The sequence below is a fragment of the Euprymna scolopes genome, chromosome 30, assembly GCF_053919585.1.
Source record: "Euprymna scolopes isolate OS-2025 chromosome 30, ASM5391958v1, whole genome shotgun sequence".
Classification (NCBI taxonomy): Eukaryota; Metazoa; Mollusca; class Cephalopoda; order Sepiida; family Sepiolidae; genus Euprymna; species Euprymna scolopes.
Genome location: NC_136511.1, coordinates 82,178,335 through 82,204,707, shown reverse-complemented (window position 1 = coordinate 82,204,707; position 26,373 = coordinate 82,178,335). Strand labels below are relative to the sequence as shown.

The window sequence follows — 26,373 nt, the reverse complement described above, 5'->3', positions numbered from 1 at the left end:
TATAAAAGGTAAAAGTAATAACTATGTAATTTCAAAATTGCCATGATTAAATTTGGACTTATGTTTACAGAAAGAGATCAGTTCTTTTTTAGAATTTATTATATTGTTACTTTGAGGGGGAGTAATTATAGTTATAGCTTCGGATGTACAGAGGCGACATGACTTAGAGCCTGGAGTATAAGATTTAACTTTTTTTATAATAGTCCATTTGATTGAGAAGGGAGTATTGTTAGAGTTAAGTTTTTTAATTAAAGTGGTTAGAGAAGTTCCTTGGTTATTATTAGAATTATGGTTGTTAAAAGAAGAAATGTAGCTTGATATTCTTTTCTTAATTAATGTGGAAGTAGCGCTGATATATGTATGTACTTTATTAAAAGCTCGAGGTCTGGTATTAATATTAATTTGCTGATTTGTATTAGTTAAATAGTTTGAATTTTGTTCATAGTGTTCAACAAATGGTGGGACAATGTCTGTATGAGGACTATTTTGGAGGGGATAATAAGTGTTGTTAGTGTTAGGATGGCTGTTAAGAGAAATATTATTATTCTCATTATTATTATTATTATTATTATTATTATTATTATTATTATTATTATTACTAGTTGTATGATTGTAAATGGAAGGGCTGCTCGAATCGTGTATTGGATTAGTAACTATATCAGATGGAGGATGGGAAGAAGAATAACTTGAAGACGAAATATTAGTGTCTGTTATGGGAGGATTGCGTGGGAGCTCAGTAATAGTGCAAGAATATATAACATCTTTATGGATACAATCATTATTGAGTTGGCAAAGATGTTTGTTATTACAATTACAGTTAGTTTTGGGTTTAATTGGGAAAGGGATTTTTTGGGCTGATTTAATTTTTTTGTTATTAGATGTTAAGATTCTTTGTGCTAAATTAGGCATTGTTGAATAAGAAATCCGGATTGAATTTTTTATTGAAAACAGAACTATATCAGTGTGGGTATTTGAAAGAGTTTTGTACAATGTTGAAGAATTCCTTAGGTATATTAGTTTTGACATTTAGGCTAAATGGAGGATTAAACCCAATATTTTTCTTTCTCCTGATGCGACTAGGTGGGTTAAAGGCATTGCGATTAGTATTTTGGTTTGGATTATAAATGTAGACTGGTTCATTGTTATTGATAGCGGCAGATCTTGTTATTTGAACTGGTTTCTTACGAGTCATATTGTGTGTGATTACAGATTTAAGGCGGCCTGAAGGAGGAGCATAATTGTTGTATTTAATCTTTTCCTTGTATCCTGAGTTCCATAAATCATTATTGAAGAAAGTAGCATTTTGATTAAAAGTTTTTTTATCAGCAGAAAGAGCAGAAATTCTTCTAGAGACAGATGGTACTATAAATTTTATAATTGAGTTGGGGTGGTTAGAAGATTTATGGACGTATAAAAGCGTAAGATTAGGTTTATGATAGGGGCTATGAGTTTCGGTGTTAAGATTAAGTGTAACATCTAGAAAATTTGAAGTTTTTTTGTTTGGTTCGATAATTATAGAAACGCCAAAGTTATTGAAGAAGCTATGTAATTTTTTAATAGTTTTGTTGTACTCTCTTGGCTTGGCTGTTGTAGTAAAAAGGGCATCGTCTCTATAAAGACCCCCTTGGATATGTTTAAAGTGGTATTTAAGTTCTTTCAGTAAGAAGAGTCCCACTAAATCTGTAACTTCTGCAGAGTCAGAAGCACCCATCAAGATGTCAAAATTATCAGGGGTATCCTTTTTAGTCCAAAGCTTATTGTTAAATTGTATAAGGGACTTTCTCGATAGGAGAATCAATTTTATTTCTAAATTAGTTAAGTCAGAATTTCTTTTAGCAAAGATAAGAGCCTTATTTAAAAGGATCGGAGAAATTGATTGATAATAATTTTGGATGTCAAATGTTATGAAGTTAAGGAGGTGTTTATTTTCAAGGGAAACAAACCAATTAATTACGGAATCTGAATTCAGCCAAAGAGGGAAACCTACTTTTTCTTTAATGGAAGGGATGATTCTATCTAAGATATTTTTGCTTACAACTCCTAAGTAAGAGTTAGATGGGCAGATCAATCTGATGGAGGGGTTGACATAGAAATTAGGTTTATGATCTTTGAGGGTGAATCTAGGAGTACCCGGAGAAATTATTTCAGTGAAGTTATGAATGTTATATGTTATATATATATATGTAATGTAATGTAATGTAGACCCCCACTATCATGTCTCCTACGACATCAGGAGTCTATGTTCCAACCTTCCAGAGGTTGAAACCCAACTTCAGGAGCCTAAACCAGACCTATTATTCCTAAGCGAAACTGGCATTGGACCGACTATTTCCCTTGGTGAGTTTGTAGTTAAAGGATACTCTAACTTAACTTCCAAATCTGACCCCCCAAGATCGCCATGGGCATGGAATATGTGCCTACATTAAAGATGGCTTTCCATGTGGTATATATATATATATATATATATATATATATATATATATATATATATATATATATATGTATATATAATTTTCAGAATGTGAGAGATTATATTCCATATAAGAGCCATGACAAGAGTCATGGTAGCCAACATAGTTTGTTGGCTGTCATGGCTCGTGTGAGCTGCGACGTGTTGTTTGGCTGTGGAAATATTATATAATCGCTCACATTCTGGAAATTATATATATATATATATATATATATATATATATATATATATATATATATATATATATATATAATGTATTGCTTGAACCTTGCCTTCACCTATCTGGTGATTCCATCTTGGTTTCGATTCTAGTTAATGGCACCAAAGTCATATATGTATTTTTTAGTTTGATCTCACTACCATCTATTAGGTTCAATATAATAATCGATACAGAATTGTCTCTTTGATAATAAATACATAATCTGCATGAATTAAAATATTATACTTTAGCATATCTTATAACCAGCCAATGCCATGCGGCTTGCTAGTATCATTATAGAATTTGCGAAACTTCCTTTTTAATTTTGCATAGTCCTTTTATGAATATTGTATGTCACATAACTGAGATGCACATCCCAGCTGTTTACAACATTATTTGAAATACTCACATGGGATATCGATCTGGCATATAAAATCGGAAACAAGGATGGAGTAAGGCGTACAAACTTTGCTCTGTGCATGTGAAACAGATATTCCTTGTTGTGTTCTGGACGAAAACCATTCCCCACTTCATATGCAATTATCGAACCTTGTTTTGGGTATTGGCTGTAAAAAGAAATGCAATCTTGCAAGTCTAATGAATAGCTAAAACTAACGAGAAGGACTTCATACAAACCAGACACTCTTGAGGCACGATTTTCAAGGCTTTGTACATATGTCTGACTTGTTAACTATAACAACCACCACCACCACAACAGCAACAATACTAACAGCCACAGAAACAACAATGACAACAACAGCAAGAACAACAAGGCTGCTACTATTATAACACATGCAAATATTTATGAAACTTTTTGTGATGTCATAATAGACTCTATCTCTGTCTTTCACTCTCTTTCTTTCTTCCTCTCTTCCCCTGTCTCCTATCTCTTTCACTTTTGTTCTCTTTCACTCTATGTCTTTCTTGTTTACTTTCTCTCTTCTTTAATTATTTATGTCGTTCGTTCCTCTCCCATTACTCTTCTTATAATTCAGCCTTTATTTTCGTCATTTACCTTTTGTGACGTCATCCATTTCACGTAAACACTGTAAAAAACCGTCTCATGAGAAAAAAGTCGATTGTGTCCAGTTTATAATTCAATTTTATAATAAAGATTGAATCTTTCCAATTTGTAAGTATTTTTATTTGTTTTCTGATATGTGATTGTATTTTGCAAGTACATTATTTTAGAAAGTATATAAATACGAGTAGAAATGATTAAAAGACAAACGTCTTATATTAAAACATTTTAACAGTGGCGAATCATGGCTAAAATTAGTGAGGTGGGATTGCTTCAGAAAAGTTTTACCCATTGTTTTAATATTGTGTAAAAAGAACACAAACATATAAAAAATATTACACAAAATTGCTACATATGTATATATATATATATATATATATATATATATATATATATATATATATATATATATATATATATATATAAAATATACAAATTAAAAGAATTCTAAATATCAGGTTGACAAGAAAGTTCTTGCAGTTTTTAACTTTTAAATTCAGATGAACATATCTTGGCTCAAACAAAATTTTATTGATCGAAATAAGCATTATCAGAATCAACACACTTTTGCAAAACAAGTGTATTTATGTCAGTAACGTAAAAATCTCGTGTTCTGGTAACCCTGAAGTTGTTGAAGGTGTTATTGATATGCTTAGATTTTTTAAGCATTTCTCACGCAGAAAATTGTTGAGAATCTTAAAAAAGTGGATAGTCAGTAGGTGAAAGGTCTGGAAAGTATGGCCAATGAGGCAGAGTTTCCTGGCTATTTTTTTCAACTTCTGCAAGGTCGGTTTAGCAACGTCTGATTGGGCATTGTTGTGGAGGAGAATTGTGCCTTTTCTGTTGCGTGTTGTTGTTGAAGTTTCTGATGCATTTCATCCATTTGTTGACAGTACTTCACTGCCGTAATGGTTTCGCCTGCATTTAAAAAATTGTAATGGATGAGACTGGTTGCAAACCACCAAACAGTCAGCATGGCCTTCTTTGGTACAACTTTGGCTTCAGGAAGTGTCGTTGAGCTTCGTTGGCATCTAACCACTGAACTGAGTATCGTTGGAAAGAACCCATTTTTCATCGAAAGTCACAACAAATGGGTCTTTTTTTGTTGCATAAAAGAAGGGAAGATGACACTTCATAACAGTGTTTCTTTTCATTGTTCAATTTGTGAGGCACCCATTTATCTAGTTTTTTTTGTCTTTCCAATCTCTCTTAAATGGTTGGAAATCGTTGTATACATTACGTCTAATTTAAAAGGAAGTTCTTGAACAGTTGTGTGTGGATTGGCTTAGACTAAGGCTCTTAATTGATCATTGTCAACATCTGATGGGCTACCACTATGCTCATCATCTTCAAGACTCTCGTTGTCGCCACAAAATTTCTTAAACCACCATTGTGCTGTGCGTTCAGTAGTGATTCCTGGGCCAAATGCTTCGTTGATATTGCGAGCTGTTTCAGCAGATTTTCGACCTAGCTTAAAAAAGAAAAGTGTACAAATTTGTTTTTTTCCATCTTGTATTAAACTTTCTGAAAAGAAGACATAATTGCTTTAAAACGATTGTAATTTAAACGATTAGATAGAACGAAAAACACTCTTCAAAATGATATATAAAGTAGAGGTATTATAATGAAAACTTATTTGAAAATACATCATTTAAAATCAAAATTAAAAATTCCGCAAGAACTTTTTTCTCAACCTAATAGAACTAAATTTTAATCATTAATCTACTCGTACTATAAATATTTTATTTTATTTGGTATATTTGTAGCTATTGAAGCTATTGGTGTCCAACATGAAAATGCTTTAATTACTAGTGCTACTTTAAACTCTTCGACAGAAGAGGATCAAACCCTTAGCATATGGTCAATACCCTAGTCGACTAACTAATGATCTTGACTAATGGGTACTCATTAACCTTTTCACATTATCGTCTGCTCATCAAGAAAAAAAAAATGTATAAACTTATTCATTTTAATATTCCTAACTGTTATCACTGAACTTTCCTTCTCCAATAAAAATAAACAAACTTTTATTAATAATTTTTTATCAAATGTAATTTGTGTAATTGAGTAAGGAAGTTACGACTTTTCAGACCCGGGTAATTCACGGCACTTAAATTATCGATTCCGATGATCTATGCATTTTTCTTACCCTCTTCTTCTCTCTGTTGATTCAATCACCCTCTAATATTTCTTAATGTCTCTGTGAGCATTTAGAGAAAGAGTTACATTCTTTCTTAGCATGATCATCTAATTTAAATATGTGTGCGCGTCTATACACACCACAAACACGTATGTAAATTAAATGGTAAAATAAGTCTGTTTACTTCTATATAATAACAATAAAGGATAATAATATTTCTAAATAAATGAATTACCCAAACGGAACAATTTTTGCACCACTTCCATTCACCTTCCATTACAAAGATCCAAATCAAGATATAATGCTACTAAAACTTACATTTAGAATCCTAAGTTCAATTTTGATCAAAATTTATTACATGGTTTTGAATGTAGAAAATGTCGAGATTTTAAGGCTTAAGCTAAAGAAGAAACTGAAATTCAGGGAATCTTACTTAATTGGTATGTAATGACTTGGTCTGTGACTACAGACTATTCTTTTTGTTATTTTGTACTCTCAAGTATATATCTTAATATCTTATATGTTTTTAGATAGAATGATGTGGTTCTCGATTGAGTAACTGTGTCTAACTATGTCGGATATATACTAGAGAGTCAAAACAATGATAAGAATATTCTCTTGTCATAGCCCTGGTAATGACACAGTTGCTGGAAGGTGCGAGTCAAAAGAATCCGATAAGAATTCTTGACCTATTGTTGGTGACTTCCATTGACAGAGCATGCACTTGCTTGCTAGAAAGTGGGTCGATGTGTTTGGGTGCAGTTTGCTTTACGGAGGGGGGGTACTCCCCCCCACACACACACATACGCCCTGATATAAATAGAAATGCACATGGGGATTTTTTGAAGAGAGAGTAGACATAGTTTCATAGACAGTCAGATTTGAGTTAGTTTCGAGACCAGAATGGTCAGAGAGATCCGGCCACAGAAACGCAGAAAAGCTTGAGTCAGCAATGCAAGGGGGTTCCCTGAGTTCACTCGTAGACAAAATAAAGAGATGTTTGCCAGATAGTCGGCGTCATGTTTTCGTCTTGAATGCTCTTACAGATAATTGACCAGTGACGGGAAGAATCACATCACTAAAGACACAAGATAACAAAAAAGATATGATGAACTCTTAATGTATATATATGCACACACTAACACACACAGTTAAGAACTACAGTAAATAGATACACAACTTAACAGATCCTAAAGAAGCTTGATCGTGTGTATCCACACCCAACTATATAAATGTGTATAAGCCGTATATAAAACTTGTAAATAATGAAATGGGAAAGATGCATGCAGGCGAGCCTGTGAAATGATATATACAAGAGACGATCACATTAAGGCCATTAGAACATATCCACACATACGTTAGAGGAAGACGCACATAGACACACATTATATAGAAGGAAGGCAGAATATATCATGTCGAGAACTTTTAAAGATAAGGATCAGAAAAGAAATGAAAAAAAAATCAATGGCAAAATTACAAAATCTGTAGCTTTAAAATGCCACCATTTTCATCTTACTACAATTCATAATTAATTGTTTTATTAATTAAAATGGCACAATTTTCATCTTATTACCATTCATAATTAATTGTTTTATTAATTAAAATGGTACAATTTTCATCTTATTACCATTCATAATTAATTGTTTTATTAATTAAAATGGTACAATTTTCATCTTATTACCATTCATAATTAATTGTTTTATTAATTAAAATGGCACCATTTTCATCTTACTACCATTCATAATTAATTGTTTTATTAATTAAAATGGCACCATTTTCATCTTACTACCATTCATAATTAATTGTTTTATTAATTAAAATGGTACCATTTTCATCTTACTACCATTCATAATTATTTTATTAATTAAAATGGCACCATTTTCATCTTACTACCATTCATAATTAATTGTTTTATTAATAAAAATGGCACCATTTTCATCTTACTACCATTCATAATTAATTATTTTATTAATTAAAATGGCACCATTTTCATCTTATTACCATTCATAATTAATTGTTTTATTAATTAAAATGGTACAATTTTCATCTTATTACCATTCATAATTAATTGTTTTATTAATTAAAATGGCACCATTTTCATCTTACTACCATTCATAATTATTTTATTAATTAAAATGGCACCATTTTCATCTTACTACCATTCATAATTAATTGTTTTATTAATAAAAATGGCACCATTTTCATCTTACTACCATTCATAATTAATTGTTTTATTAATTAAAATGGCACCATTTTCATCTTACTACCATTCATAATTAATTGTTTTATTAATTAAAATGGTACAATTTTCATCTTATTAACATTCATAATTAATTGTTTTATTAATTAAAATGGCACCATTTTCATCTTACTACCATTCATAATTAATTGTTTTATTAATTAAAATGGCACCATTTTCATCTTACTACCATTCATAATTAATTGTTTTATTAATTAAAATGGTACCATTTTCATCTTACTACCATTCATAATTAATTGTTTTATTAATTAAAATGGTACCATTTTCATCTTACTACCATTCATAATCGTTTTATTAATTAAAATGGCACTATTTTCATCTTACTACCATCCATAATTTATTGTTTTATTAATTAAAATGGCACCATTTTCATCTCACTACCATTCATAATTAATTGTTTTATTAATTAAAATGGCACCATTTTCATCTTACTACAATTCACAATCGTTTTATTAATTAAAATGAAACCATTATCGTCTTACTACCATTCATAATTAATTGTTTTATTAATTAAAATGGCACCATTTTCACCTTACTACCATTCATAATCGTTCTATTAATTAAAATGGCACCATTTTCATCTTACTACCATTCATAATTGTTTTATTAATTAAAATGGCACCATTTTCATCTTACTACCATTCATAATTAATTATTTTATTAATAAAAATGGCACCATTTTCATCTTACTACCATTCATAATTAATTGTTTTATTAATTAAAATGGCACCATTTTCATCTTACTACCATTCATAATTAATTATTTTATTAATTAAAAATGGCACAATTTTCATCTTACTACCATTCATAATTAAGCAGATATAAAGATTTGAAATGTGCCCAAGACTTTGGAACACCCTGTATTATAGATCATTTTAAAGATTTTCTTTGTTTTTTTATGGAACAGACAAAAAGAAAACGGTCAAATTTTCAGACAAAAGAAAGATGAATAACACAGAAATGCCTGATGTGAATTCCACTGAATCTGAAGATAGAAACGCAACTCGAAGACCGTGTTACTCTTTCTCTGAAACTAAAGCAAAAGGGCGGTATGTACATGTTTATTGGTGTTTTTGTCCATTTTTATGCAGACGTAACCTTCTGTATTTGTAGGATTATCATATCATTTTGTGCAAATCAGATGACGTGTAAATGTAGTACTTAGGAAATTAAGAACTATAATTGTATTTGTAAAAGAAACGAATAGTTCTCAGCGTTCATACTACTTTCTACGGTGCGATCAACTCAATTCGGTTCCAAGAACTCGACTTTACTACTCTTTTGACTTCAGTTTTTTTATAACGTTTTTTTTTTGGGGGGGGGGGGGCGAGTTCTCATTGATATGCAAATCAATGCACATCAAACTACAGTAGTCATGGTCATTTCTTATGAGCCGGTTTTCCTTCTTTCAGATTGGTTACCTCTACCAAACCTTAATAGCCGAATCTACTCTAAGTTTTCACCTGTACCACAGAAATATACTTATTCATTTATTCTGTATGAGTCAGATGATTCTGTTGTAGTCATTTGTTTTCCTTGATATCTTTCTAGTTTGAATTCTCTCTAGGAAGACATCGGGAAGACATGGAAGCGACATCCTAAATGAAATTATTTCTTTGAAGCAAACTGGATTTGAACTTAGTGCACTCAGGTTGTGAGTTAACCACTTAATCATCGCTATCTCCCTAATCACAAGTGAATCAAAATGATAACGTCTTATTCTAACATTTTTACATACTTATGCAGAAGAAGAACCGTGCTATCGTAAGAATTATCGGGCAGTTTATGTTAAACGTGAATGGTGCCAAAATACTGAAATGAAATCACAACATGACATTTAAGAAAACATTTACGTTTCTAAATTTTTGAGATGAGGATTGGTTATTCGTATTATTTGGAGTCATTGGACTACTGTTCGCATCTTGAGTGTCATTTTCACAGTGTTTCGGTCAATATAACCTCCGACCTTCTTCAAATGTATCATGTCGAACTTGGGAATGTTTCTGACGAACTTGGGAATTCGAACGGAATTTTGAATGGAACCCTTTATTTACTTCATGGAGGTGGCATGCTCTTGTTCCATCAGCCATGATTGGATAGAGGTCTTAAGTAAGTGGGCAACTGAAAAATACAATTGTGACTTGTTTAGGGCCTCTATCCAACCATGGCTGGCAGAACGAGCATGCTAACTCTGTGAAGTAAATAAATGGTTTCATTCAAAATTCCGTCCAAATTCCCGAGTTCGACAGAAACATTCCCGAGTTTGACAAGATACACGTGAAAAAGGTTGGAGATTACATTAGTTGAAACGTTGTGGAAAGGACACTCAAGATGAGAACATTAGTCTGATGAATCCAAACAACAAAAACATTTGTTTGCTATCATTGGTTTATTAAATAAATAAATGAATATTTGTTTAACATGTTTAAATATTTGATTTGAACCAAATATATCAGAAAAAGAACAAATTGCACTGCATGTCAAATTATTAACGAAATAACATTATTTTACTAGTTTCAGAAACTTACCGGTAATTTCGTATCAAACGCTTCGGAAACATTAGCAATGCTGAACTGTTCGTACTGTGAAATTTTCGTACTGTTCCGCACAATGTAAACAACTTGCCATCGTAATTGCTGAATCCACGGTGTTTGAGATGTGTCAAATTATTAACAAGGCAGTTTGTTTCGTCAATAAAATGGGTCGTAAAGGTGGATTGATTGGTTTTAAAAAGAGTCCTATTACAGAACAGCTAGCAAAAGGTAAAACTACCCTCGAAATATCGAAAATGATAGGAAGGTACCATCAAACTGTGAAGAACTTTGTCAAGTACCCTACAAAGGTACGTAAGAGAGATGATAAAGGTAAATCTAGAGTTGTTTCACGCCGTTCTCTACTCTAAATTAAATGTAAAGTTGTTAAGAACCCTGGGCAGACAAGTCGAGAAGTCTTTGACCAAGCCAGATTGAAGAATGTCTCAAAAAGTACTCAATGTCGCCTTCTGAAATAAGTGGCAAAGTCTGTTAAGCATGACAAAGCCTCCATTAAAGCATCATCACATTCAAAACCGATAGAAATTGGCAGAGGACAACATGAAAACGAATTTTTCCAAAGTTTTGTTCACGGATGAAGTGCATGTCACTCTTGATGGTCCAGATGGCTGGAGCAAGGGATGAGTCCTAGATTGACGACATGGTCATCAGCATTTAAGGCGCTAACAAAGTGGTGGTGGGATAATGATTTGGGCTGGGATTATCGGAGGTACTTTTGTTGGCCCATGGAGAGTCCCAGAAGGCATAAAAATGACGTCAAATGCTTACACAGCTTTTCTGAAGGAGCACTTTGAACCATAGCTGAAGAAGCAAAGGTTGACGTTTAGAGGAACCATTATTTTTATGCAGGATAATGCTCCCTTGCATGCAACAAACAAAAGCAAAGAGTATTTGCAATAACTGGGGTTCTCTGGGCGACAGAAGATGGAATGGACAGAAAATTCACCAGATTTTAACCCAATTGAGAACCTTTGGAGTATCATGAAGCGACACCTCTATGCAAATGGATGTCAATTTAAGAGAAAAGATGAGTTGTGGGATGCTCTCCAAGAGGTATCGTGAGGAATAACTGTTAACAAAATCACAAATTTGACTAATTCTGTGGACCAACATCTTTTACAAATCATTCATAAAAAGGGATCGCATATGCCCTACTAATTATGTCAACATAGAAATTGCTATATAGTTATTGTGTTCTAAGCATTTTTCCTAGTTTATGTAATGTTTGAATATTATTTCAATAAACAATTTATGGGTATATTGTGTTTTTTTCTCAACCTCGTTAATAACTTGACACACTGAAATCAACAGATATTCCTATCTTTTGCTATAGTTTCGCTAATACTGCTTTAAATACTTTTATTTTCTGACTGGAGTAGCTGAATAGTATAATAAGCACTTTCTCAAAGTTTCATGGATTTTTATTCACTCGTTACTTAAATATTTAAACTCGTTAATAATTTGATACGCAGTGTACATATATAAAAAAAATGTTTTTTTTATTTGCTAATCGTTGTTTGTTATTCAAAAAATAAATTTTTTATTCATGAAACTTACCTTACAACTAGTGTTTTTTTTTTTATCTTGATTTGAATTTTAATTTTCTTAAAGTTTTATAAAATTGTCCAATAATAATTCATTGTATTTTCTTCGTAGCAGCAAAAAGAATATTGTTTTCATTTTTCAGTTAATATTTCATTGAATTATCTTTGTAATAACAGAAATTATCAATTTTCATTGAAAAAATTAACCAGTGTTTGTGCAAAATGGTCATGAAACTTTAATTTGACACCGTCTGACGTTTCATGTAAAAATAAAATAAAAGAAGGCCAAAAATAGCTTGTAAATGGAGAAAAAATGTCAAGACTCTTTCTCACCAGTTTGTACCAATTCTTCTAAGCTTAAATCGTAATTCATGACACTAACTATTAGCATCTGTTGGCTGTCTAAAATTAGACTGACTGTTCTCTCCAATTCGTCCCTTTAATCGACACTATTCCCCTCATATGCAAATGACTGCCACATGTATATAAAAAAACTATTTACAAAATTAAGTTCATCTTCTTTTTTTTTTCTTCTCCGATCCTGTCATCTGACATTCTGTACAATGTTTGTAGGAAATGTCTAGTACCAATGAATTTACTTTTATTTCCAAACCATTTTCGGGAAAAACAAAGGAGAATAATTCAGCAGTGTATTTCAAGGATCATTTCTTTAGAGGTGCACGTTATGCCAAAAGAATCACTTTTTGTGAAAAGTTAAGGTTTTATCTTTATCTTTCTTTCTTTGATTTGATTAAAATCAATTATCTTAACATGAAAGTGTGCTAAAATGACTCATTACGTTTCAACAGATCCAAGATGGCCGACGACCACGATCCAGAAGAGGCAGAAGAAAAAAAACAGCTGTACAAAAGCATCCAGCAAATAGAACTCGTCCGGCAAAGGCTGAAGAAACTCGAGTCTGAGAGTACACAACTAGTGTCCAACATCCGCGTTGCTGGAGATGCTCGCGAGAGTGAGCGCAGGACAAAATACGAAGAGTCCGCACGTCTCAGGTAATCTAATATATAAAGTAAATTTCATCAAAATGTAAATGCTAATTTGCATTTATCATACATTTAATCCTCATCCACATTATATTTTTGCTTAGTGATATTTAGTGACGGTAGGAGAAGTTTATCTCTGTCAGTAAAAGTACTCAAATTTTAATATAGAAAATCAAGTATTTGTTAAAAGAAAAAAGAAAGTAAATTCAAATTTTAAAAGAGAAAATTATCACTTTTAGTTGATTTTTTTTTTATTCATCTTTGTTATATTCCCTAGGGATGCATCTGTACGATGTTAGGGGAAATAAAATGATATCAAGGAGGAGAGATGGTTAACAATACTTTATTGATATACACATCTAATGGTAAATGGAATCCTTTTCTTCTTCTTGCAACCTCTTTCTCACAGAAGAAACGTTGCTGGTCTATCTCTGCTCTGTCGTTATTTCTATGGCAAGTGCTTGACGTACCCACCTGCAAAACATTCACAACAAACACTCACCTAACTACAAGCACTCTCAACAATTTCCTCCAGTCTCTGTGCTTAAATCTAAACGCAAATTCTATTAACAAAGTTTCTTTCCTAGAACTTCCCACCTGTGGAACTCTGTACTGCAGGCATGCTTTCCAGCTGACTACAACATGATTCTCTTCAAGTCTAATGTAAACAGGTTATTGTTGAGACATACTCTTAAATAATCAAATTCTACGTAATGTCCACCACTACTGATCACTATGCTGTTGTCTCACTGACCACCTTACACTCAGTGACCCTTATCTTTGAGTGGCCTTCGGGCTTTGATAAGTGGTTACTCTCTTGCAAAAAAAAAAAACAGTACATGAAGCTGGTGTCGTTGCTAACAGTAACTCTGTTCTTATCTCATGATGCAATTCTCCCAAAGGAATTCGCCCTGACCCTTTCAATTCTGACTGACCAAAGAGCTATTTTAGGTTTCGACTTAACAGTCCTAAAATCAGGGTCTAGTGTTTAGATCGAAAATTGATCGATGCCATGGCTGGGTTTGATGGTGGATGTGAACAATAAGCAGGCAGGTTTGGCATGTGCTCATTGTAAAAAGTCAGTGGCTGTGCACAGAGACGAACCTGTGATTCTCAAACTTCAAAAGCAATAATTAAAGGTTTATGACTATGTACTGTAGTCAGCATCTTTGACAGTCGACAAAGCTTGTTAAATAGGAGCAACATTGTAATCTAGGAGAGAGTGGGTTGGAGGTCAATGAGACATAAAACTATGCTTTAAGAGTTTATACTTTGTTAGATTTCGATTTAAAAGTTCTAAAAACAGGATCCAAAATTTAGATGTACAATTGATTAAAGTTGTCATAAGGAACTCGTTTTTGTTTGCTAAAAACAATCCTTTGCATACAGTTATTTATAATTAAGGTGGATTTTGAGTGTGCAATGAATGAGAAATCTATTTCACTTTCATACGTCATCACATTGTGTACACATGCTTGATAAACTCTTCCTTTGGTCAAGCGGTAACGCTCTGCTGGTTAGTAATAGTAGAAGTTTCTAGAACTTACTCTATCAACTCCTGACTCTTGCAATCACACTAGCACCTGCTCCATCTTGTGCTTCAATGGTATTGTAACATTACCCACGTTTACACATGTGTTAACGTATAGACATCCGGGACGCACACATTGCAGACTCAAGTCACAAAGAACATAGAACAAGTAATAACTCGACTCATTTTTAGACAATAACGTTTATTTCCAAATACTTTCCCGAGTAAAACGTGATCGTGCTCCTTCTCTCTGACCTCTTTCCTCTCAAACATTGTTTCGAATGTGCTCCTGAACATACTCTTGAATTTGCTCTCAAACTGCTCCTCTGTTGCACACATTCTTTTTTATAGTCTTTTTTTTATCCTTACAATGACATCATTTTGCATTTCCTGTGCATTTGCATAACATGCATCTGCACTCTGTTACAGTATCACCAACGTAGAAATATCAAAAGGTTTATAACTGTACGTTAACAATAGTTACAAGTTGGATAACTGATTTGTAATGCATACAGGACACGTTCCGGCTGTATACTTGTCTTATTCAATGCCTACTCGCAAATTTCACTTCCATAAGTCATCACACTGCGTACACACGTCTGCTAAACTCTTCTTTTAGTCAAAAGTTGTAACACTCTGCTGATCAATAATGGCAGAAGTTACTTGAACTTATTTCATCCACTTAAATCTTGCAATCACACTAGCTCCTGCCCCACCCTGTGCTCCAAGCCTCCAATGCTATTAAGCGAATTAAATCTTGTAATTACTTTTTAATAAATTCTAATAAATATTTTATGCACTTGCAATTCTTGTTTTTCAATAAATAATTGATTAATAATCGATTAAAAGTAAATAAAATAAATAATGTGTAAATCAGGGAGAGACCAGAAACACCAACTCTGCTAGTTAGTAATGGCAGAAGTTCTTTGAACGTGCTGAATCGACTGTTAATTTTTGCAATTAGACAAGCACCTGCTTTATCCTGTACTCCAATGGTATCAACAAGGTAAAACTTCTGAACAACTTCAATAGTTTTACTGTCCAAATATTGTTTCCAAGTCTTAATACAACACCGGAAACGCGTTAGTCCTGATCTTTGTTTGCTATACACAATCCTTAGAATAGAGTAATTTGTAATTGATGTGGGTTTTGGTTGTGTATAGTAGAGTGTGGATGCACATATTGAAATGCAAGCCGTGTGTGAAATGACGTCACGGTAAAGAAAAAGAAATAGATTATAAAAAGGAGAGAGAGCACATTAGAGATATGCGTGACGTCACAGCATAATGAGTTCATGTGTGGCGGGAAAAATGAGGAAATAAATGTTGTTACTAAAAAAGGAGTCGAGTTATTACTTGTGCTATGTTTCTTTGCGACGTAGACTGCATGCAACATGTGGGTACGGTGTGTAACATTGCCTGTGCACTGGATGGGGATAAAAAGAAAGACCAATAGATGAACAATTATTAGAGCAAACGTATGTATGTATGTATGTATGTATGTACGTATGTATGTATGCATGTACGTATGTATGTATGTATGTATGTATGTATGTATGTATGTATGTATGTCTTGCTAAAACTTGAAAATATTCAAAGTCCTTTAAAGTTGATATTTTTTTAAATCACCGTAACTCGTGTGTATAATATCTAAAATTAAAAAAAAAATTCTTTGGGTGACCAATTGCCAATTATCTCATTTAATGTAATCAAGAAATAAGCACGATTTTTAATGCTATCACGTAAAGGAAAGTAGCTGATTATTTTTACTTATTTCCCTTAATTCGAGTTACTGTGTGTGTATGTCCAAAGAGAAGAATGAGCTGTGCGAAGAAGAAAGAAGAGGTGGGGGGGGGGGTGGAATGGGGGAGGGGAAACAGAGAAGGATAGAAGTTATGTTACACTTTTCCTACGGGCAATGTCGCATAGTCCTGCTAGTCTTTTATAAAAATGAATATAGATAGTTTGGTGCATATTCATTATTGTTTGTTTTTGTTTCAGGAATGAAAGGATGGAGCAAGAAGTTAAGACGGCAGCAGGAAAACTCGACGAGGTAAGAATTAAAATCAAGACGTGCAACAAATCAGTATGCTGAAAGTTGGCCAGATTTGCTCTCCAAAATTGTTTATTAGAAATTTTCTCCATTTATCTGGCATTGTCTGGGAATGTATTTACTTGCCAGTTGTTTAGTTTTTTTTTTTAAACAGTTTTTTATTTTGTTTTTTTTTATTAAAATTTTATATTGTTATCCTAAAGAAAGGGGCGTAAGCCTCTAATAAATAAATACACAGTTACGTTCCTCTGATTTATTTCCAAATATTCTTCTCTTGCGAAATAAGGGAAGTAAGTGCATGATCGACGAATATAAAATTACCTCCCCTTTTTAAACATGGTGCCTATGCAAAAAATAAATCTGACCAGATAAATTACTTTTGGAAAGAATAAACAAATTGCATTTCATTGTTCTTAACACGAACCAACATTCAACAAAATAAAATGGCTATTTATAACGTGTTCTAGAGAAAGAAAAGGAAGTATTGAAAGCATTTGCTCAACTTCTCACATTCCGATATGTCCATTTTGGTGCCACATTAAACTTTTGGAAGAAGCTCAAACTCCCATGAGCCTTTGCTATAGAAGGTTGGCAGTATATCTGGCTAGGGAATTTCAACACGAATGAATATTTAAAATTTTAAAATAAAATAAAATAGCATGGCGGCTATTATCCGAACCATCAAAATGCATTAAAAACTTTTTTCTTATCGAAAATAGCTTGTAAGCTCATAAAAAAGAGGAAATAACATCACAACTTCTCACATTCCATATCTTCTTCAGTGCCAAACACTTTTCTCCTGAATTCATCCTTTTTAACGCTGCTACTTCATTGATATGCAAATTAAGGAATAAAATATTGATTAAAAAAAAAGGAGTGTATTGAGTGCAGAAATTGATTATGCAACTAACTTTATTATATAGAAAAAAGTTAAATTTGATGAAGTTTTTTGTCCCAATCCAAAATATCAGTACGAATGAATATATATATATATATATATATATATATATATATATATATATATATATATATATATATATATATATATATATATACAACCATGGTCAAAATTATGGAGCACCTATAAAAAAACTTCGATAATAATTTAAACCTACGCATTAAAAAGGTAAGACTTGCACAGTGAACAGCTGAGAGCAAATGTAAAATATTTAACAGTAGATAATCCCTAACTATGTATTGAACAGATCATACATAGTTCACTGTACCTTATAGTAACAAATGTCCATACAAAATCTCAGCTAGATCGGACCAATAGTTTCTAAAAAAAGTGAAATGGACAGACAGAGAAATATAATATTGATGAAGTTTGAATAAAATGCAACAAAATGTTGAAAACAGACCAAAACAAATAAAATCAAATCCTGTATAATTTGGATTACTCGGGCGTTTATCTGATAATATTTCAGTCTATATAACCTCTGACCTTCTGCAGGTGTGTCTCATTGAACTCTGAAATCTTTAGGGAATTCTTAATAGGGAATAGCTTGCTCTCGTTATGTCAGCCATCTTTATGAATGATTTTATAATAATCTTTATATAAACTTATGAAATTAATTTGTGTTTTTTATTTTCTTTTGCAGATCAGGAAGAAATGGGATCTGACATTAGAGAAAGATATTCCTCACAGTCTGCATGAAGTATGTTTTATTGTTTTTGTCTTTTTACTAACTTAGTCACGGCTTATCATGGCCAAAAACCACTCGAGGATAAGGGTCATGAAATTAATTGTCAGTTGAAAGCTGAAAAACCTTATGAAAAAGGTAAGAATGTTTGATGGAATGGACCATTTCATATACTCGTATGGACGCTTCACGACAGGAATCTGTTGACATTTGTTTTAAAGATATTGTGATCTGAAGAGAAGTAGCTCAGTGATAATGTGTTCTTAAGACAAAAAATCTTTGTAAAAAAGCTTTGTTTGTGCAAATTCAACACAAAGCACAGAGAAAGAAAAGAAAGTTTTTTTTGTGGCAGTAGAAAAGCGAGTTCTTGATATAAGGAGGAAGCAGAGATTGCAGCTCAATCGAGCAGCTGGTATGGAAATAACGATAGAGTAGAAAGAGACTAGCAACGCCTCTTCTGCAATAACCTACGCTTATTTTGGAACATTTTTATCTTTATTTTTTTTAGTTTACGTTGATTAATGCTGAAAAAGGGAGATAATTTACGTCGAATTTATGCTCAACATATTTTTAGTTATTTTTTTTTTCAACAAAGATTTCCTGTTTAGTCCTATACCCCACATTCACATTAGATTTTTGTCAAATTTTACTTTAAAAAAGATTTTTTTTAACAATTGATTTTTAGCATTATTTGGATTATTTGGACGACAGTTCTTGTTTTGGGCATTATTTTCACAATGTTTTTTTTTTTTTTTTTTTTTTTTTACAAAGGCATCACCACATTATCAAGGCCCAGAGGCCACTCAAGGATAAGGGTTAAAGAGTGTACAGTAGAAGTTGGTCAATATAGTAATCATTAGTAATGAAAATTTGGTAAATTTAATAACTTATATGGAACGGCTCATCAAGAACTTATTTACCTTAGACTTGAACACAACCATATTGTAGTCAGCCGGAAAGCAGGAAAACGGAAGACAATTCCACAGGCGTGCAGTTCTAAGAAAGAAGCTTTGTTCATGGAATCTATGTTTAGGTTTAGGCACAGATAAAGAGTGGGGGAAATTATTGATAGTGTTTACAGCTAGACGAGTGTTTCTTGTGAAAGTTTGGCGAGGGGGGACCATAGATTGAAGCTCAGTTGAACACTTTCCATGAAAATAACGATACATCAGAGACAAACTCGCAACATCTCTTCTGTGAGATAGAGGTTGTAAGGAGGAGAAAAGGACATCTCCTACGAGGCTACGAAGTCTATTTTGAACTCTATCAAGGCAGGACAAGTCCTTTCTAGCAGCTCCTGCCCAGATGTGGCAACAGTATTCCATCCTTGGACGTACCTGGCTCTTATATAGATAGAGAATAGCATCAGCAGTGAGATATCTACTGGATCGATAGAAAGATCCCACCATTTTTCCAGCGGCCTTGGCAACAGATTTGATATACGTGTTCCATTTAAGATCAGGAGTAATGGTCAAGCCCAGAAGCTTGTCAAAACTTGAGGCCTCCTGAAGACGAGAGCCATTCATTTCAATTGATGACAAATGTGGATTAAAATGTTGATGATGTAAAGAGAGAAGCTTGGTTTTAGATGCATTAAAAGTAACCAGCCACTCCTTTCCCCATTGTACTACATGCTCAAGATCAGAGGAGAGAGAATTGGAGAGTACTTGCTCGTTTACTGTCTTAGATGTGGTACCATAAATGGTAGTGTCGTCAGCATAAATGTCTACAAATGATGTAAGGATATGATTTGGAAGATCATTAATGTAGATCAAGAAAAGAGTTGGGCCCAGCATGGATCCCTGAGGGACACCGGCATTAATACTGTGAGCTTCTGATTTTTGCCCCTCAACTACTACTCTTATGAACCTATCAGAAAGAAATGATTTAATAATTGAGAAGACTTTTCCAGCTATACCATAGCTAGAGATCTTATGAAGTAAACCTTTATGCCATACCCTATCAAAGGCTTTAGATATGTCAAGAGCAATTGCCCTAGAAAGATTGCCACCGTCGAGAGATTTGCTAATCCTATGCGATATAACTGTAAGGACATCTGCTGTAGATCTAGCAGAACGGAAACCATATTGAGTGTCACTAAGAAGGTTATTTTTGTTGAGATGTTTGATTACTTCTGTATTTAACACAGATTCTAGCAACTTACTCATGACGCACAGGAGACTTATTGGCCTGTACTGAGAGGGGGATGAGCGATCACCTGAATTCTTAAATACAGGGCATACTGATGAGATTTTCCAGGGAGATGGGAAACTATTCTCCTTAAGACAACGTTTAAACAGTTTTGTAAGTATGGGCGCTAGTTCAGGTTGAAGTTTTTTGAGTACTATAATTGGAATACCATCAGGGCCAGTTGCTTTACTGGAATCAAGGTTTTTGATTAGCTTGGCAACATCACGTACAGATATACGTATATCACATAGCGTGTTTTCTGATACAGGAGGAAATATTGGGGGTTGGCGGTCTTGGTCGCAAAGGGTAGAATTAGCTGCAAAGTTCTTGACAAAGAGTTTGGCTTTGTCTGATGCTGACGAGATTACCTCAGGTCCATTGATAATAGTTGGGATGGAGCACACGCTTCTGTTCAGGATTCTGTTTGCTATTTGCCAAAACTGGTGGGAACCAAGCCGCTGCTCAGCTACTTTGGACTTAACAGATTGAGCATACAACTCTCTTGCGTTCCTTATTACTTTCTTACAATGGTTGCTGGCAGTCCTGAAAACGGCTTTAGTTTCCATACATCTATTACGTTTGAAGCAGTGGAAAAAGTGATTTCTGTGCGCAATGGCAGCAGCACATTCTGGAGAGAACCATGGCTGGCTGTTAGGTTTTTGCTGAAACTTTTTAGAGGGTATGAAATGGTCAATACCTACAATTAACCATTCAGTTAGGTCTAATACTATAGAGGACACATCCTTTTTAAACATGGAATGCAGAGGTAGATCAGATATAAATGTACGGAAGCTATCCCAGTCAGCCTTAGTGTATCGATATACTGTACGATGAAGTGGTACGTCTGGGGACTTATTACATTTCATTTTTATCTTAACTGATACAACGGAGTGGTCGGAAGATCCAAGAGGCGACAGAACAGAAACTGAACATAGTTCAGGGCAAGTTGTGAGAAAAAGGTCTAGTAGGCTCGCATACTGGCCGTCATTATCGGGCACACGGGTAGGTTCCTGAACAATGTTTCGGTTAATATAACCTTTGACTTTCCTCACGTGGATCTAGTCGAACTCAGAAGTTTTTTTGTCAAACTTGGAAATCTGCACAGACTTTCAAACAGAACCCTTTATCAAATGCATGGGGGTAGCATGTTCTCATTCCGTCAGCTATTACCAGGTAGAAGTTCTAAGTAATTAACAATGTATTCGTCATCCCGCTCACACTGAGGATTGAACCTTCAACCTCCAGAAGAGTGTCGTTTACAACTGGACTTTATCAAATACTTTATCTGCCTTACGGACAAATAATACATATTATTAATCCTTATCTAAAAAATTCAGAAATATAATTAACTTTTATTTACAAAACAACAAAGATCATTTTATTTTTTTAAATGAAAATAAAGATCTTAACAAAGATTTCAACAATTGATTTTAACAAAGATTAAGAAAAAATGAAACAACAAAAAATTAAATTAATCTCTATCGTCAAGGGCAGATAAATCCTGCTTCAAAATGTCTTGTGACAGGAGAGATAATTTAAAAGGTATAAAATAGAAATATTTTGATGCTTGTTTATATTGAGATATATGCAAAATATGGCAGTTCAAAATAAAATAACAGGGAAACATGGATATAATTATCCTTGAAAAATATTAGTGTACACCAAGAATTACAGAAAGCAAGAAAGTAGAATTTCAATAAAAAATAAAATTAATTTACTAATCGTAGTCCACAAATGCCAATGACATTCGTGACAAGCTAATATATCGTTAAGTTTGTGTCCCTTTTTATTGTTCTAACACAGGTTTGTGGTTTCTCAGTTAGAAATTTTTTTAATATCTAAATTCTTATTACTTTTTGAAAGTAGGCGATAATGTTTCTGAATTTTTGAGACGAGGATTAATAATTTATATTATTTGAATTATTTGGACTACTGTTTTCATCTTGAGTGTAATTTTAAGAATATTTCAGCTCCGACCATCCTCAGGTGTATCTTTTTAAACTTAGGAATCTGCACAGATTTTTGGATGGAACTCTTTATTTAATGCACAGGGGTAGCACGCTATTGCTCTGTCAGCAATGATCACGTAGAAGTCTTAACTAATTTGCAATTGTATTCTTAGTATCATATGAAGTGAGAATATAACCTTTGACCCCCAGCAGATGTTCACTTAGAACTGAATTTTACCTGGTACTTTATCTGTTACGCCATGGGTTCTTAAAGGTTGTGAAAATAACACTCGAGATGAGAACAACAGTCCGAATAATGCGAATCTTATACATATTAGGAATTGTCTCTCAAATTTTCCCTCATCATGATTTGAGATAGGAAGAGTTATGCTGCGATTGATTATCAGGCCAAAGTTGAGTCTTTTTTTATTTCAGCACCTCTTCGTTATTGTAGCGAAATTCCAAAATTGAAATATTGAATTTCAAGTGAAACAAATGGCATCTACTCAATTATCATGTCACAGTAATGAACATATCCAAAATTACGAAAAACGATTAATTATTAAAGAAAATAGTTTTTGAAGAAATTAGCAATTTTAGCTTACATGATAACTAAAGAGCGCTTATATTAGCAGGGGAGGTAATTCAGTATTGAAAACTATCAAAACTTTGGCCAATTTTCGAGAAGTTTTTGAAATGGATTTGTATACACTGAAGCAGCATGAAAAAAAAACAAACAAACAAAAACGTGAACTATGTTTTTATATGTTATATTCATTTTGTTATTTGTTACCTGTTTTGATTTTAATAAATCATTCTTTATTAACATTACAAACTATGAGTTATTTCCCTTGAGTTATTATCACATGTCACACGCGACAAAACAAACATGGCCGAAATCTTTTTTCTTTAAATAATGGAAATATGCGTTTTATTGAATATTCCAGAAATATTTAACTAATTGTGATATGACAATTAGGTAGATAACATTGCTTATTGTTGAAATTTCACACAAAAAAAAAGTAAGTAGTTATCATTGTTTTCTAATGAAAACTTAATTTTTCAGCTGACGGATATTGCTGCATTCGCTGCAATGATGAAGAGATACCTTTATTTCTTTAACATATTTAATATATTTATTTCTTTTACTGCCTCAACTTTACTGACTCCTGTTTACGATTTAACTCGAGTTAAATTTCTCTATGATTATAATTCAATTAAATAAACACTGATTAACATACCAATACAATTATATCAGATCATCCCATAAGTTCTGTCCGAATTTTTACCTTTGTTTTTAAATTGAACTAAACATAAAAATATTGTGTATATTGTGTATTTTTTTTTACATTTTTATGCTTAGATGCATTTTAACTGATTACATTTTTTTTACAGAACGATAAAATTTAACTGTGCTTGATTACAACCCTACTAACACGGAAGTGCCTAAGAATCATTTGAGGCATATAATGCTTTATGAGTACAAGAAAGGAAACTCAGATGCCGAAGCAGCTAGAAATATTCACTCAGTTTATAGAAAGGAATGTGTGAATGAAAGAACTTGCAGAAGATGTTTTGCGAAATTCAGAAGTGGAGATTTCACTCTTGAAGATAAAAATCGAACCGGACGTCCACTTGAGTTTGATGATAAGTTTCTTGAAGCAGCTCTTGAAGAAAATCCTGCTTTATCAGTTGAGGAATTGGCAATAAAACTGAGTTCAAACCATACAACTGTTCATCATCATTTTCAACAGCTTGGAAAAGTTTCTTAACTTGGAAAATGGGTGCCTCATGAATCGTCTGAAAACAATCTTACATCCCGAGTCGACATCTGCTCTTCTCTCCATTCTCGCTAACTTGTTTCACCTTTTTTGGATAGACTCGTGACTGGTGACGAAAAATGAAGCTTTTATTAATCTTTTACACAATGGCTTGTTAAAGGGGAAAGACCTCAGCCACAGCCGAAAAAGAACTTCATGGGAATAAGGTTCTTCTTTCAATATGGTGGGATAGCCAAGGAATAATCCACTTTAAATTGTAACTACCTAATGCAACAATTAATGCTAAAATCTACTACCAACAATTAGAACATTTGAACCAAGATTTGAGGGAAAAAAGAACTGCTCTAGTGAATCGAAAAAGGGTGATGTTCCATCAGGACAATGCACGACCCTACACAGCAAGAATCACCTCACAAAAGATCGAAGGACTTGGTTGGGAGAAAATTCCTCATCCACCCTATTCTCATAACCTTACTCCTTCAGACTACTGTTGAAACAGACATTTGTGAGTTCTTTGAATCAAAGCCACAAGGATTTTACAGTGATGAAATTAATAAGCTTGTTAATAGAAGGAAGTAAATCATAGGTAATCAGGGAAAGTTTATTGATGATTAAATCTCTTTTTTCTTTATTCATATATTCGGACAGAACTTATGGGATAACCTGATACAATACTATGGTGGATGATATGCCCACAAAAATGCTAATTGTAAACATTTTTTCTTTTCTGTTTTTATAACAGTCTCTTACGCAGCAAAAGATCGCCTGTGAAGCTTTAATAGCTGAAAAAAACAAACTCATTGAAGATTTCCAGCAGGTAATTTGTTTGTTGAAACTAATTCATAACAACAATATTTTAAATGAGAAATATCCAAAGATTTTCTATTATCTAACACATGAAAGTATCTTGTTAGATTTTTAAAGTTGTAGTACATATTAGGAACCCTATACCAGTAACAATTACGTTAGCTAGTGTGAATTTTGATAAAGGTCACATCTAGTGCAGGTCAGGATAATCCAAATCTGTAAAAATTGGTTGAATAAAAAACGAGTGAGACAGAGGACAAAAGTTAAACGCTGTAGATAAAGCAGAGAAAGAGAATGAAGTATGACATCACGTTTTCAAGTTGAAGAAAACTAAGGTTTTCAGATTAGTTCTCCCCAGGAAGCCATGAGGACGAGTTAGTGTCAATAATGTATAAAACTGATGATCTCAGCGAATGTTATCGATGTCTGTCCATGCATGTCACTCATTTCTTTAAGAAAGTTAACTTTAAAAAGTAAATTACTATAGACGATAATATTAGTCTCTCTCTTCAAGGTTCATTCTCTCCATATAAAATCCTGAAGAAAATTCAGCGAACGTCTCCATTGTGCCTTTCCTGCATGAAAAAATTGTTATTTGTCTAGCAACACTGATAATGAATCACGGCCAAAAGAAAAGAAAAAGATGAATTCAGTTAATCAACTCACAAAAGATGGGATAGCACTCATGAAAAGAAGCATAAAAGATCAGCACGAATAAACACTTGCATGTATACATAAAGACTTTTGTATGGTTTATTGAATACTCATTATTGAAAATTTTACAGTTAAATCGAAATAACCTTTAAGCGGACAGATCAAATTTTGATTCTGACTAGCCATTTTTCATTTATTATTGTTGTGCCATATTATTGGCATTATAGTAACATATTTCACTACATTTTATATTGTTTTATATATTTATTTATTTTTACTCATATGGTCACCGCTTATCAACGTCCAGAGGCTACTCGAGGATAAGAGTTAAGTATTAGGTAGAAGGTGAGACTTCAAAAAGAGCCATGATAGAACTTAGGTAGGGCTAGAAGAAGACAGTTAATCGTTTTTTGAAAACAGTTATTTTTACACACACATGCACACATAATTAAAGGTAATATCTTTACATTTTCTATCTCTGATGAATAACATCACAAAAAAAATCCATAGTAATTATACATGTGATGCCTCCGTTCAATCTCAAGAGACAACAGATACCCCCTGTAAAGGTTGCTG

At 33.1% G+C, this 26,373-nt stretch overlaps 1 protein-coding gene across 1 annotated transcript in view; it reads left to right on the top strand.

The window, feature by feature from the left end:
- Nucleotides 1-3,531: 3,531 nt before the first annotated feature.
- Nucleotides 3,532-26,373, top strand: part of LOC145254857 (dynein regulatory complex protein 1-like) — a 103,630-nt gene continuing 80,788 nt past the window's right edge. Inside the window, exons 1-6 of the mRNA XM_080113711.1 lie at nt 3,532-3,801; nt 8,998-9,139; nt 12,996-13,199; nt 16,722-16,773; nt 18,375-18,431; nt 25,079-25,153. Coding sequence (XP_079969837.1) covers nt 9,036-9,139; nt 12,996-13,199; nt 16,722-16,773; nt 18,375-18,431; nt 25,079-25,153 — 492 coding nt within the window. The 5' untranslated portion in view covers nt 3,532-3,801; nt 8,998-9,035. The remainder of the gene's footprint in view (nt 3,802-8,997; nt 9,140-12,995; nt 13,200-16,721; nt 16,774-18,374; nt 18,432-25,078; nt 25,154-26,373) is intronic.